Here is a 14,045-nt window from a genome sequence, read left to right as displayed (position 1 = left end):
AGAGAAATTGGCAGTGTGTTACACCATATGGAGAAAAAGGAAACATGGAAAAAAAGAGACATAAAGATAAAAGATCATTTTCTAAATATCTCTCTGTAGAGTTTCAATTCTTTTTAAATACTAGTCGTTACTAGTACGTAATTTATGAGCAGGACAGGTCTGCAGATTGGATAGTGTCTTTATACACATTTTTATTTAGGAGCTGACATTTATATAAAGGGGAAAACACAGAATATTGACATTAAACATTATGTTAGCGTAAAGATTCATGGACATTATCATAATATACAGTAAGTATGACAATATAAAATGGTTCGGCCTGCAGGAACAAAACAAAGGCTGATGCCTTTCTTGAGGTATAACTGATTTAATATAAATTGTTTTTCAGAAAGAATTTGTTTTCTTTAAAGATTTTATTTCACCCAAATTTATAACATCCCCATGTTGGTCATTTTGCAAAATGTTTGCATATGCAAAATGAATCAAAATAAAACTTGTGTGTATGGAGCAATTAGCAAATAGTATGTTAAAAAAACAAATATAAAGTGAAATATTTCAACTTTATTTGAAATAAAAAAGAAATCAGAAGATTAATTTTAGACAAATTTAAATTAAGATTTCTTTTTTATTTAAAAACAACAAAATATAAACCACACTACACTTTTAAAAAGCCAAAACTCTCCTTTGTATAGAACATTTTAGTGTTGAACAAGCATTTTTAAAAATGGCCACATGTGAACATACAATCACAAAGACAGGGACAAATTCACTGGCATCAAATTTCATAAATGTTCTTATTCCTGGTACGATGTCAACCTGTAACAGTGAAACAGCATCTGAAATGCGGACCCGTCTGAATTCACTGAAGGGGGAGCTCACTCCAAGTCAAAACCATTTACTATTTTGGTCTGAATCTACACAACATAGTTTAAAAAAAAAAGCAAACAAAAAATACAAATCACTCTCTAACAAGACAGCTCCATAAGAGCAAAATACATCCAACAAATTATGCTTCCAAACAATCCCTTAGACAATGAAGGAATGTAGTGCTGGTTCATCTTTTCCTCGTGGTTGGAAATAGCAGGACAAACGAAAAAAACATGAAAAACCGAATAGCATCACCAACTGAACACTGAGAAAGACTTGGATTAAGCTACACATTAGTTGTCGCATCCACCCTTAAATAATATTTATCAAATTTATACACTATTAGGTTTTGTTTCTCAAAAGAAAAAAAAAAATCTGGTCACGTTTGTCAAACAAGTACCGTTAGGTGTTTTGGCACAAAACGTGGCTGCGTCATTTGTAGCATGATATGTGCTCGGCAGGACATAATCAATCCAAAACAGTACTTGGGCCGTGAAAGTCGTGCTGATGTGAACAACTGGCAAAACGCAAATCATCACTGCCTGAACCAACTGCTGTGTAACACCTGCAAAATAAAAAACTTAAACCAACAATAATCAGTCATGAAAACACAGCCCCTCTTCTTTTCTTCTTGGGGTACGTTTCCATAAGCATCTTCCCCCCCCCCCGTCATGGGGAACATCACACCTGAGGTACCATTAGCGCATCCTTCAGAATCAGAAACCGCGTTCAAGCTTGTCCAGTCAAAAGGAAATTACGGTGAGAAGAGAAATGTGTTGAAGCATTTGTCCTTGACCGTTCTTCCTTGCTTTTAGACCCAGGATATAAGAGCAGCGTGGTGGTCACACATCTGCCAACACTAACCTCTGAAATTATGAAAAACCTCTTTAAGAACAAAGGGTCTCCAGCTCTCCACAAGCCCCCCACACACACGTTTCTAACAGGCTGCTCCTGCGGCTATTGGCTAAACGGGCTTTGCTTGTTTGGATGTCATTAGACGCCAATTTCTATGCTGAATATCAAACCACAGCTGGACTCTCAGTACATGCTGAGTGTGCATGGTGCTGGGCAATGGGCAAATATTGCCCCTTAAAACGAAAAAGGCCCCAAATCAAACGAAAAAACGTCTTAATTTTCAGCTGTTTTTGTGGCTCAATAAAGCTTTCTCTGCAGAGCAAACATTCAAGGTTACTCTGCTATTTTGAGATTATTTCGTAGTACAATCTGACACAGAAAAATATGTCCTACAAAATTTCCATAGCTCATATACCTCTTATATTGGTATGTGCGAGGGGAATGGAGAGATGTGCGATCGGGACCGACTGTGTGATACTCGCCTATACAAATGACTAGTGGAAAGATATTATTGAGTGCGAGTGGTGCTGTGAGGGTTAAAAAGATGGAAAAACAGGAGTGTTGACAGTTAGGCAGCGCCGCACTGCCGCAGCATGAGGATGCTGAGGGGAAACCCTGGTTTGTACACATAACTGTGTCTTCAGTCAGTATGAAGTCCATTAGAACCACTGTGTGCTCCTACAGGGTGTTGGTCTCCGGGGAGAAGAGAGCTGCCAGGCCCAATGCTTCACTGTTCAGTGCATCCTTGTCCTGCTTCGGCTTTTTAAAGAGCGATGGAAGATTCCGGATATGAACCTCCTTCCTGAACTGCTGGCACAGAGCTTTCTGTTGGCAGGGGACACAGAGAGGAGGGGTTAAACAGAGCCATCCAAAGATCTAGCAGAAAGAATTTCATTAGATCGTACAGCCCTGTTGAGCTGCTGCACATTTTTTGCTGCCGAGCGCAGAAGATTTACAACACAGCCAGAATCACACTGCTGAGTAATGACTTGCACGATTAGGCCAGTGTCTGTGGTCACTTCTGATGCCTTCAGTGAGGTAAAATAGAGAAGCACTGCCCTCTAGTGGCAAAAGGTTGCGTTACCCCAACAGTCCCTGCAATGAGCTTCTTGAACTGGTCTTTCCTCTTCTTGTCTCCAACCTTCTGGGCATTGGGGTCCATGAGCCTGTGATCATACTGGTCCAGAGCCTCCACACTGATGTTTGGGATCTGGGTCATCACTGTTCTCAGCTCCGCGTAGCGAGGCCGCTGAGACAGATGGACAGACAGGTGTATGCACAAGCAAGGGGATTAAAAGCGAGGCGTTGTCAGGGTGCGTCTCCACATGAATGGAAAATTTGCTTTACCGCCGTGCTATAGGACTTCAGAGCTGGAACAGCTCGTATATCAACAGCAAATTCATTAGAAACTACTTTGATTAATCATTTGGAGTCATTTGCCATTTTTGATCGATGATGAAAACAATCATTATTTGAAGTCAAAGGTCACTTCTTGCACCAAACAAAGGCAGAAATAAAGAGCAGACATTGCAGATTATTTCCTTTAGCCTCACCAGGTTTTCATAGATGAGCATGGCCAGCTGAGAGAGGGTGGAGTTGCAGACCTCGTGTTGCCCATGAACCTGAAGGCCCCGAAGAACACTGGTGTAGAACCATGTGACAGCCTCGGGAAGAAGATTCCCCCCCACGACCTGAGGAGACACAGGGAAGGTGGGCGCGGGATGAAAACTTTGCATGTAGAAATTAAAGACAACAACAACAACACAGAACACGGCCAGCAGTATCCTTTAAAGGTAAAGTGTGCCATGAAAGGATAAAGCAGACGCAGTGTGTGTTACCTGCCGCAGAAGGGTCCAGCACACCATGGAAGCGGTGCGGTGACAGTTTGTGGTGTCCTTCCACGACAGTGAGGTGAAGGACAGGGTCAACAGGGTCATGTAGATGTTCTGAATGAAGAAAAAGAGAAACTGAGTTCATACAGAGCATTTAACAAGTGACGGTGCCTCTGAATGTTACGTGATGCGTGTCAGGCTGACCTCGTGTTTCATCAGGCATTTTCCCAGCTCAGTCAGCTCCTCTGTGGGCTGTGCCGGAGACGGCGTCTGCACTGAATCCATCATCATATCTTCCTCTGTGAGAGCACATTTAGAACAATGAGGTGCTTGACGGAATAAAAACATACAAAATCGACCCATTGATTCAACTTTTTTTTTTTTTACCCTCTATTTCCTCCTTTGTTGCTGCTGGTTCAGGCACTTTTTTGGAAATACAGCTCACAGCTAGAAGAGAAGGAAGAAGTTTTACAGCCTCGCAATAACTCAACCCAGTGTCTTGGCTATTTTAGTTGATTTTGAACTTGACGAACAAGCAACAATCAAGTGGAGGATAACTGAACTGTGAACTGTGCCACAAGCTTCAAGGCGAACCTCCATCACGTTAGCAAAATGCAATATTCAACAATCAAGCGAGTTGTTAATATGTAGAGTGTCAGCATTAAGAATTTCCTAATGCTTTCTGAAACCGTTTTTAACTTTTGTAGCTGGCACAAACACAACCTCACCACATGACTGCAGTGCATTAGCTGTATTAACAAATAAGCCCTGGCTTCTTTTAACGCGTTGCTTTACAAAGACTTTGGACGGGGACATTATATTGCGATCATAAAACAACTATAACGTCGACGTAATAAAAATAACTCACTTCAGCAATAAAGATTTTATCTCTAATCAATACTTGTGCCAGCAAATGCAAAGCGGCTGGCACGCAGTACTCAGCACAGTGCTCGTTAACACTGATTTCACTGTCAAACCCTGAACTCCATCTTATTTCAAAATAATCTGTTTACAGCAACATGTGCCTGAAATCAAGTGTGCATTTACCTGCATTTAGCACACCTTTGTATACTGTCAGATTATAATTCACATTCACATCAACAGAACAGTTGTTTGCCACATGCTGAAACTTACAGAGGAGATCCAGCACCTCCCTGGTGAGCAGGCGGACCAGCTGCTCCTCCAAAATCTCCTGCGTTACCTGGCTCTCCTGACACACCACCTCCTCCTCATCCTCGCCACTAAAAGCACAACAAACAGGCTCCCGGTAAGTCCTCATATCCAGTTTGTTGCTAAGACACAGAGAGCTATCAAAGAATGAAACACAAAGTACACTGAGAGGTTTTAGAGTGGTTTGAAGTGAGCTCTTAGCTGTGAATAAAGATGAAACTGTGTTTAAAACATTACATCAACACATTTAAATGATCCCTTATTCTTCATCTTTACAAAATACTGAACAGTGTGAATACTGACGAGTGAATCTGCTTCACTGTTATTATTTACAAGCACAGATCCAATGATGTATGCACACAAACATATACAAACGCTACGCCACAACTTACTTAACAGAGGTTCTCTGGTTGATGACCTGCCACCTGACGTTGAGTCTCTGCAGCATGAAACAAAGGCAAGACCGTGAGATTTGGCAGCAAAAACATCTTGATTGACTGAATTAAGTGCATCTAGTGGTGAGATTAATGATACACAGAATGGGGAGTGTGGAGATCCTGACCTGCAGCATGTAGGCAAACAGAGGGCCCAGCAGGGGGCAGAGCAGGCTGTCGTAGTACTCCTGAGGACACGATTGCACCAACTGCCTCAGAAACACCCGTACCACTGGTTAAGGAAATTCCATGTTCACATAACAGCTCAGCATTGTTCATTTAGAGTCGTATCCATCTAAAGGAGTTTAAAACGATCGCAAACATGTATCACCAAGCCACCGACTAAAGCGCCGCAAAAGGAAAAACTGACAGCTCAAATGAAGCCAAAGCAAATGAGGATATGAATCATAGGCCGGAGTCTGTGGTCAGGCACATGGTCGAGGGAGACAAAAGCAGAAGCAGCTATTTCTTCAGCCAGCCTCTCTATGGTGTAGAATTCCTGCTGCAGGGACAAACCTGCATTCCCCAGGACATGGAAGCTGCAGGGGTGAGGAGATCAGAAGAGGAGGCATATAATTTCTGCAACAGCATGTGAGGTAGAAACAATACAGAAAGAAGTTTGGGGGGGGAAACTGCAACCGCTGCAACATAGTTCTCACCAGTTGTCATACAATGTGGTGAAAAACCCCTGCATGCGCTCCAGGTTGGTTCTATACACCGGAGAGTCATAGATATCCATGAGGTGCTGAGAGAGACCTGGAGAAAGCACATTGGAAAGGTTTAACCAGGCTTTTCAGACAGTGGCTCACTATGGGCCATGACGCATGTGCAGAAAGCTCCTCTTACCAAGAACCACATTTTTCTCTGCATCCATCACCTCATGGGCCCTGGAGAAGGTCTCACTCAGACGAGCCATGTTCTCAGGCAAGAACAGACTGTTCTGAGTCCTGCAGGGAGGAGTACAGAAAAGAGACTGGTCACAGATCAGCATAACAGCGGGTATTATGATTGAGACACTGTTAGACACACTGATAAAAACCCTATATCACATGTAAATGGGCTGATTTTTTTTTTTTGGATAGAAAAAAAAAAAATCAAGGCACAGCATCAGTCCCACCTTATTAGAGCGAGCAGGTTGGGCAGCAAGATCAGAAACTGGGCGGTGCAGGGGTTTCTGTATATGGGAGCTCCTGCAGGGGTGTAGCCCACCACAAAGCCACCAGCCTTAGCCTCCTCCAGATCTGCAGGCCAGTGTGCCCGCTTCACCACCCCCAGCATGGCATACAAACAGAAACTCAACTGGAGGAAGGTCAAAAGAGACGAGGTAAACAGTTACACCGTTGTGAGCATGTTAGGATGCTAACGTTAGCATAAAGCCCTGCTGAGCCTAAGTCTCACAGAGCTGCTAGTATGGCTGTAGACTCTGAATATTGTTTATTAATGAAACATTAACTCCAAGGACATGCAAGTATTTAAAGTATGAACTTTTGGGGTTGATGCAGAAAATCTGTCGGGGACATTTGCTGTCTGGCAAGTTGTTTTCTGCTTGTGTGGCAAAGCAGACCATGAGGAATTTACAGGAAGTGTCTTTAACTGTTTATTTGATCTGATTAGTCACACTGACCTGACAGTTGACAAACACAAGTAAGCTCCTTAAGTGGCACTGGACATATTCTCTGGTATCTTTTAAGCCTAAAATCCCCCTGTATCTCGTAGTGCTAAGAACGTGTCAGTTCTGGAGCACTCTGTGGTTCACTTGGGTTTAATTCGTTTCCAACTGCAGCGTCTTGTACATTAGTGTAATTTATTTCAGATTTAGATCCAAAAAAAAGAAGAAAAACAAGCATAAAACCTAACATATGTAAGTTATATGACTATTGTATTCTGTCCTGACTGACTCAGTTTACACCTGCACACTTACCCGCCCCCTGTTAAGGCCCGCTGTGTCCGTATCTTTACTTTGTTCAGTGACCACCTTATCAGCTCCAACAAAGGACAGGAACATGGCAGGGTCCCACAGCATACTGAAACACAAACAGTCAATCAGTTATCTGTCAGGACAGCAAAATACGCCAAACACAATTTGAAGGAAGTACAAAGAATTCAAAACGCACTGCCTCATTTCATCTGAGGTCCATTCTGCAACCACTGAGGCCATCAGTTCATCGAGAAAAGCCTTCTGCTGCGCAAAGTCTTTGAACTGGTTACTGATGAGCACCAGAGCCTCCATCAGTGAACATTTCTCCATGTGAGTCAGCGTGGCGTCGCCTGAGAACAGCTTCTTCACGTGATTGTAAAACATGTCAAAACAAGGCTGGGGGGGGGGGGATAAATGACAGGACAAACATTTACTCATGCGTGTTCCTCAGCACGGAGTGCTTCAGGTACATATTTTACGCTTATAATCCATCAACTGAAAGCAAGTATAATCCATCTCATGCTATTTCACTTTGACTGGGATACAAGACGATTTACCAAGATGAACTTTGGGTAATCCCGGCAAATTTTGATGATGGAAGAACAGGCGTGCCTCCTCACGTTCTGTACAGCTCGGGTCCGAGGTGCCTGAAGTTGAAGAAGAAGTCAGATGAAGAATGTATCTTTTGTCGCGGACATGTTTGATGAAAAAAAGTGCCGATATTTGGTGCTGTGAAGGCAACTCACTTTGTTTTCCCGACCAACCTCAAATGTGATGGCTTTAAAGAGCTGCAATGAGAAAATAAAATATTGTAAAGTCAATGTTAACGGTACATAGAAACCAACAGGAAAAAAAATGCTGGTAGTTTTATACAATAATCATACATGAATACACATAGTAACATAGTAGACCACTCAGCTGACCTTGAAGAGGATCTGTGGCAGGAAGCGTTGTCTTCGTATGGCAAACGGGAACAGAGCAGAGACGTTGGTGAGCACACAGGACAGGATGAGCGGGTCGTTCGTGTCATAGTTCAGCACGGCCTGCAGCAGCTCCATGCTCTGATCTATGGGCAGCTTCTACACAGCGAGAGGCAGAAGGTGGGGGCAAACTTTCACATCATAGTAATCAAACATTATTTCTCCCCACACAGGTTTGCTCTGTTACTTGAAATTGCTTCCGTTACCTCCTCCTCCAGATTTTTGAAGATCTGTGCGACCATGCACTCCATGAAGAGGGTCATTGCATCCCACTGGACCACTGATGGTGACAGTGGGGAGCACAAGCCCTCAGCAGTCTTAGCTAGTGAGGTGCAGAGAGGGAAGTCAAGTAAAAATGACATGCTAAACTAACCAAATCCACCACAAATGTACAGAAAATCCTCCCCAGCAGAAAACCAAAACACATGTGTAAATAATCAATCCCCTTGTCTCTGATGCTGCATCAATGTGCCCAGAATGAGGGCAAACACTTACATGCGGTATCCCCTGTGTCAATAGGGCTGGCAATTTGATACTGTAACCACTCTGCTGCTATCTGGAAAGCCTCCAGAGGAACGACGCGACATGCGCTCCTAACCACCTCTCCCTGCTGCGCTCGAAAAGCTGTTAAACATGAACAAACACCATGAAAAAATGTCAAGAGGTTAAAACAAAGAGTACTGATCTTAAGTAAAGCAAGGCTGAATCCATAATACTAACAATTAAAGAACAGATTGAAGTCCTCGTTGCTGTCAAAGTCCACGCGGGAGTACTCGCAACTGGGGTTATCATCTCGAGATGGGAATCCAGTCTGGAGACAAAGACAAGACCTTTAGCGACACTCAGTTTGGCTTCCATGTGCCCTGGGGATGGTAGCACTGACATCACCATCTCACCTTGACTAGGTTGGTCATAGACGCTCTGAGGTATTTGATGGCCATCTCCACAACCACAGCCTCCTTCAACAGAGTCTCATGTCTGAACAAAGATCCCCACGTAGCCAGAGTGGACGACTTTAAAAACTGCAGAAAAACAAAAACACAGCAGAGGATTCAAATTAAGTTTTAAACAAAGGCAATTTGAGATGAAAGCTTGAAATCCACCCCCCCAAAAATGTCATCATCTCACCTGACTGGAATGTGTGGTGAAGGCTAAAAAGGCCTCCATGTACTTGCTGAGATTTGCAGGTACTTCAACCTCTACATCTGAACCCTGCGGGGATAACACGAGATGACAAAGTCTAAACTGCTAAAACATGCTTCTCATGCGTGCGGACCACGATAAAAGACCAATGCGAACACAGGAATTAAAGTGTGGCCGAATTCAGATGAACTCACCACTAACGAGCAGAGCTGGCCTCCCAGAGCACACAGGACCTGACAAAGCCTCTTCAGGAAGACGTAGCGCCGCTCCACCACCTCCACTGCTCTAAAGATAGAGTATATAAAGAGGGCTTTTAAGTCATAGGCAGATGTACTGAATAAACTCTTTATGTCTGGGTGCTCCACAGTATGCAGCTGTGTCACATCACTTACTGTGATTCAGAGGATTTCTTACATATTGCCAGTCCATCTGCTGATCTGTAACCAGACAAAAATCATTCAAAGACACTGCTGAAAGTTGATTAAAGCTTGTGAAGAGGGTGGATGGAGGGAAGCAGTGGTACTCACTGGGCTGCAGAAAGGATGTAGTGGATGGCTACATCATCAAACAGCAGCATGAATGGCTTCCTATCCTCCAGCTTGCCCTGTGGCACAACGACAACTGATTACACACATGATCATTGTTAATCTAATGAAGATATCCACTGTTAAACCGCCACGTGACTCATCTGATCTAAAATACATTACCTACTCCAGCCTTTATGATAAGGCTGTTTCAAATTCCAACTAGGAAGTACTCGGAGAGCAACAGTCTTCCACAGAGGCTGCACAGTCCTCTAAATTTACTATTTTCATACAGCTTCACATACCTCTCAGTTCAGGAGTTGTGAGCCAAAATAAGTCAACAGCCACATGGTAGCGCTATTGCTCCTGATCTGCACCACCTCCTTCCGTGACCCATGGCCTAACCTTCCCACAAACTAAGTGGTAAGATGCTTTTAAGACATCATACAGTACTGCTTATCTGACTAAAAAAAATGGGACTGAAAGAATTATGTCTTTACAGCTACCTGGCTAGCATTATGGCTTAACCACGGCCTTTCAACACTCATCTTCCCTGTGACTCACCTTCCGGCTGATAGCGATGAGCAGACACTCAGCTGCCTCCAGCTGAAGCTCCGGTTCACTCAGCAGCAAACATAAAATCTCCAGTAGATGACAGTTTCCGGAGGTAATGTGCACCAGAGACACCCAGTCTATGTAGCCTGCAAGAGTATTCAACGTAGCCACAGCGACTCGACAGTGAGCTTTGGCCTGTGGGTGGGAAAAATAAAGGGCAACAAGGGGGAAAGGGAGGGAAGGGAGAAGAGAGTGACGCCGGAGTAATTAGAGTAATTGAGTGCACAAGCGGCCCATTTAAGAGCAGAGATGCAGTGATGTTTTCTCACCTGCAGTTCATGTCCAGGTGACCCTTTCTGGATTAAAACAGAAAACACAATTCAGAAAATATTATAGTCACTTCACTGTTGATTTTTTTTCCTTTGTGCAATATAAATAATAATGTATCAGTAGATAATGAATCTTGATAATACTGTGAAATTCATCTTACTGACCAGTTTACGGTAGTCCTCGACATTAACCTGCAGAATGGCCATCATGAAACTGAAGATGTTTTCCATGTTTTGGGTGAGCGTTTGCTGGATGTCTCTGCGTCGCTGGGTGGGCAACGTCTGGAAGGTGATCACGTCCTCCGCCAGCCTCAACAGGATCAACATCACCAGCTCCGTCTGTGCCTCCTATGAAGTGAATTTTAGTGTGACATTACACACTTATGTTTAACTTTAAAAAGTCCAGAACAACAGCAACATATCAACTCGGAAAGGACAAGAATATAGTTTGCATGTGCATAATAAACAACTGGAAAAGATGCTGATTAGGTTCTGAAGATGCTGAAAGATGGCAATATCTACAACTGACACGATGATGGCACATAAAAATAAATGTGACTAATCCTAAACTGGTATTTATTTGCATGTAAGTTATCATATATAATTCTATTCAAATGGCATGCTATCCGGCAAAGGGAAGACAGACATGCAGTAACAGACAATGTCCTGCATTACAGAAGTCACTCACCCCTTGGCTAGTGAGAGCCTCCATCTCTTTCAGCATATCTGGCCAGTGCTGAGGCCATTCCCTCTTTATCATTTCCACGATGATTCGTGACAGGACGTCTTTGATGTGGCTCTCCTCCTCCAGGATGGAGTGAGTACCCTGATGAGACCCAAAACAGGTGTCAGGTCTACAAGACAGATTTTCGTTTGAACTACAGGACAGATGTTCACAGTATTCAGACTTACATTTGATAACAGCTGCATGGCACACTCCTTCAGCTGGACTTTCTCTTGCTGCTGCATGTTGTTCCATCGGAACCTGCAAGAAAAAATGCTTTCTATCAAATGTGCCGCTTTTATCACGTAATCATTGAAATACTTTTGTTTATTGTACTATGTTACACTCACTTAATGACGTGCTCCAGGATTTGCAAACCAAAGTGTCTCACTACAGCTGGCTGGGCTTTGTCGGCTAATTGTAAGCCGCATGGAACACAGAAGGAACTGGTCTCTTTAAACTCTTCGCAAAACTGTTGTGAACAAATAAAGCTTGTTATATTACTGACATACGACAAAAACTCAAATTTCTGAGGTTTAAAACGAACACCTGAAGTAACTTATTATAATTAACTTATCACGTGTCAGCGTCGGGGGGCTTCAGCAACATTACAATAAATGCTTATATAGCATAAAGCTAACATACAAACAAGCTCTTCAAGCTAGGTGCAACGCTGCCATCAGTAACATAATGTTAGTTGGCCTTGTTAAGTCGAGCTGTCCTTCATAACCCTTAGCAGGACTATCGGTATGAGAACAGATGTTACCATTTCTATAAATGAATGAACGTGAGTCGGCAGTGGATGTGATGGTGGGGTGGTAATCATGGCATACCGGCTAGCAGGCAAAACATCTGGCCATCACCATTGCAAATGTAGCTAACATTAACGTTAACAAACGGAAACGAACGATGCAAGCAATACTCTTACTGCTAGCCCTACTGATAAAAACTGACTTTTTATTCGGCTACGAAGGCACTTCATTCTTCTTTCACAACAGTTCCAACATGACACGCTCAGCTAACTAGCAGCTAGCTAGCAATTCATAACGATGCTACCTTTAGGGCCTCCAGTCGGTAAATTTGGCTTGTTTCTGCATCCATCATCACATTAACAGCTTTGACAAGCTGGTCGCACATGGCAGCCACCTGGTCAGTCATGACTTCAGGTAGCGTCTGTTAAGGCGAAAGCGAGGGGCTCCCTTATGCAAAACACCTGCACAACAGTGAGCTGCGTACGCTCAGGGAGGTACCAACGTGCACAAAATGTGCTGCTTGCGTGTTTGAACCTTCTGCTCGCCGTTGAATGGGAACTCTGGGAGCTGTAGTTCAGCCGCCATTTTTTTCCCCTCAATGATCGTCTATATGCGGAAAGAGAAATCACTTCCTCCTGCGTTTAAAAAAAAAATGTCTGAGAGCCTATGGATCCTGAAAGTGTTTGTCATATCATATGAATAGCGGAATGAATAGCGAAATATATTAACATTATCAACATTTTCTTTAGATAAATTAAATTTCATTATAGTTTTGTTTTGTTTTTTGTTTTTTTCCCAAAATGCCCTTTTCAAAAGTCTTTTTTTAAATTCTATAATGCCATTTCCCCCAGTGACACTTATTTCATAATAACACTTTTCATGACAGTGGAATGGAGTCACCAGTAAGTAGTAGTAGTTTGCTGCTGTGAATCACACCATTTTGTCACAGTATTGCGTATTAGTTAAAGTTCAACACTAATGGTTACTGTATGTGTATCGCTTTTTTCTGTAATTTTGCATTTTGAGTGAAATTGCTATTGAATAGTTTATATTTTATTCTGTTCATATGTTCAATGTTATACACTTTTAAGTGTTAATTAATGTAATTATTATTTAATTATTATTATTTAATTAAAAAATGATCTTTTCTTCAAGATAACTTTGTCTTAAACTTAACATTCCTTAATATTAGTTGTTGTTGTTGTTGTTATTATTATTATCGTGCTATATATTGCTATATTATTATTATTATTATTATTATAGTATTAGTATTAGAAGTGGTACTATTCTAGAACTCTGTCATTCTTGTTAGAATGTAGAACGTTGCATAACATATATATTTGCATGTTTCATAACACATGTAGTTTACACAGTTACATTTACATAGTAACATTTACATATTTCATATTGTTTGTTATGTATGGTTCCTTTATATTGTAGTCTAGTGCATATTTTTGCAAAACAAACTGATTTTTACGCATTCTCTACAATATTTCTTTTTTCATGTTTCCATTCTATGCAACTGGCCCAATTTCCCCTCAGGGATCAGTAAAATATTCTGACTGATTTCAGATACAAGGACTTTTGGGTCGCAACTGTACATTTGGATACAAAACCGTTGGAAGTAAAGGTCAAACATCAGATATATATTTGTTAATTATCTGACAAGAGATATAAATGAATCACTAAGGTATTGCGTCACACTGTTACCTGATAAAACTGCTTGCTCCACCCACTTCGCTTCCAGCTCGTCAAACACGAGCGGAGTGAGACCTCCCTTTTCTCCGATTCAACTCAGGTTGCTCCCTACTTGTACTGTCAGTTTAATTTGCTGTTGAGAATCTTCACTTTCAGCTGAATGATGTCAACCTACAGAAGTCTTTAGTGGAAATTACCTTTTAATTTCCACAAGTGGGTGCAGTTTCATGTTGACACAGGACAAGTCTGGCCGGTGGGGGTGTT

The 14,045-nt window shown here is 42.2% G+C and overlaps 1 protein-coding gene across 1 annotated transcript; it reads right to left on the bottom strand.

The window, feature by feature from the left end:
- Positions 1–605: 605 nt before the first annotated feature.
- xpo5 (exportin 5) lies at positions 606–12,587 on the bottom strand. The gene is made up of 33 exons (XM_076743631.1): positions 12,388–12,587; positions 11,682–11,803; positions 11,520–11,592; positions 11,296–11,433; positions 10,773–10,955; positions 10,608–10,634; positions 10,288–10,473; positions 9,727–9,803; positions 9,592–9,636; positions 9,394–9,484; positions 9,185–9,268; positions 8,953–9,078; positions 8,777–8,867; positions 8,552–8,680; positions 8,263–8,378; positions 8,000–8,155; positions 7,823–7,864; positions 7,634–7,723; positions 7,273–7,472; positions 7,080–7,182; positions 6,276–6,457; positions 6,005–6,105; positions 5,818–5,914; positions 5,561–5,697; positions 5,287–5,384; positions 5,117–5,163; positions 4,689–4,795; positions 3,942–4,001; positions 3,759–3,853; positions 3,561–3,668; positions 3,276–3,413; positions 2,807–2,971; positions 606–2,547 (listed from the first exon to the last, which is right to left on the bottom strand). Exons 1-33 carry the CDS (start codon positions 12,487–12,489, stop codon positions 2,401–2,403), a joined length of 3,663 nt encoding a protein of 1,220 aa, XP_076599746.1. The 5' UTR covers positions 12,490–12,587; the 3' UTR covers positions 606–2,400.
- Between the last annotated feature and the right edge of the window lie 1,458 nt (positions 12,588–14,045).

This window comes from Chaetodon auriga, chromosome 11 (genome assembly GCF_051107435.1).
Source record: "Chaetodon auriga isolate fChaAug3 chromosome 11, fChaAug3.hap1, whole genome shotgun sequence".
NCBI classification, from domain to species: Eukaryota; Metazoa; Chordata; class Actinopteri; order Chaetodontiformes; family Chaetodontidae; genus Chaetodon; species Chaetodon auriga.
Note: the sequence above shows the minus strand (reverse complement) of the source record. Positions and strands in the feature narration are given on the sequence as shown.

What these genes read in the sequence shown, in the direction of transcription:
- xpo5 (XM_076743631.1), bottom strand. Translation starts at nt 12,489, where the DNA reads ATGACTGACCAGGTGGCTGCCATGTGCGACCAGCTTGTCAAAGCTGTT. An exon ending in ACCACATTGTATGACAACTG is followed by an intron (nt 5,698 to 5,817) that starts GTGAGAACTATG and finishes TCACCCCTGCAG; the next exon opens with CTTCCATGTCCTGGGGAATG. An exon ending in CAGACTCCGGCCTATGATTC is followed by an intron (nt 5,385 to 5,560) that starts ATATCCTCATTT and finishes AACCAGTGGTAC; the next exon opens with GGGTGTTTCTGAGGCAGTTG.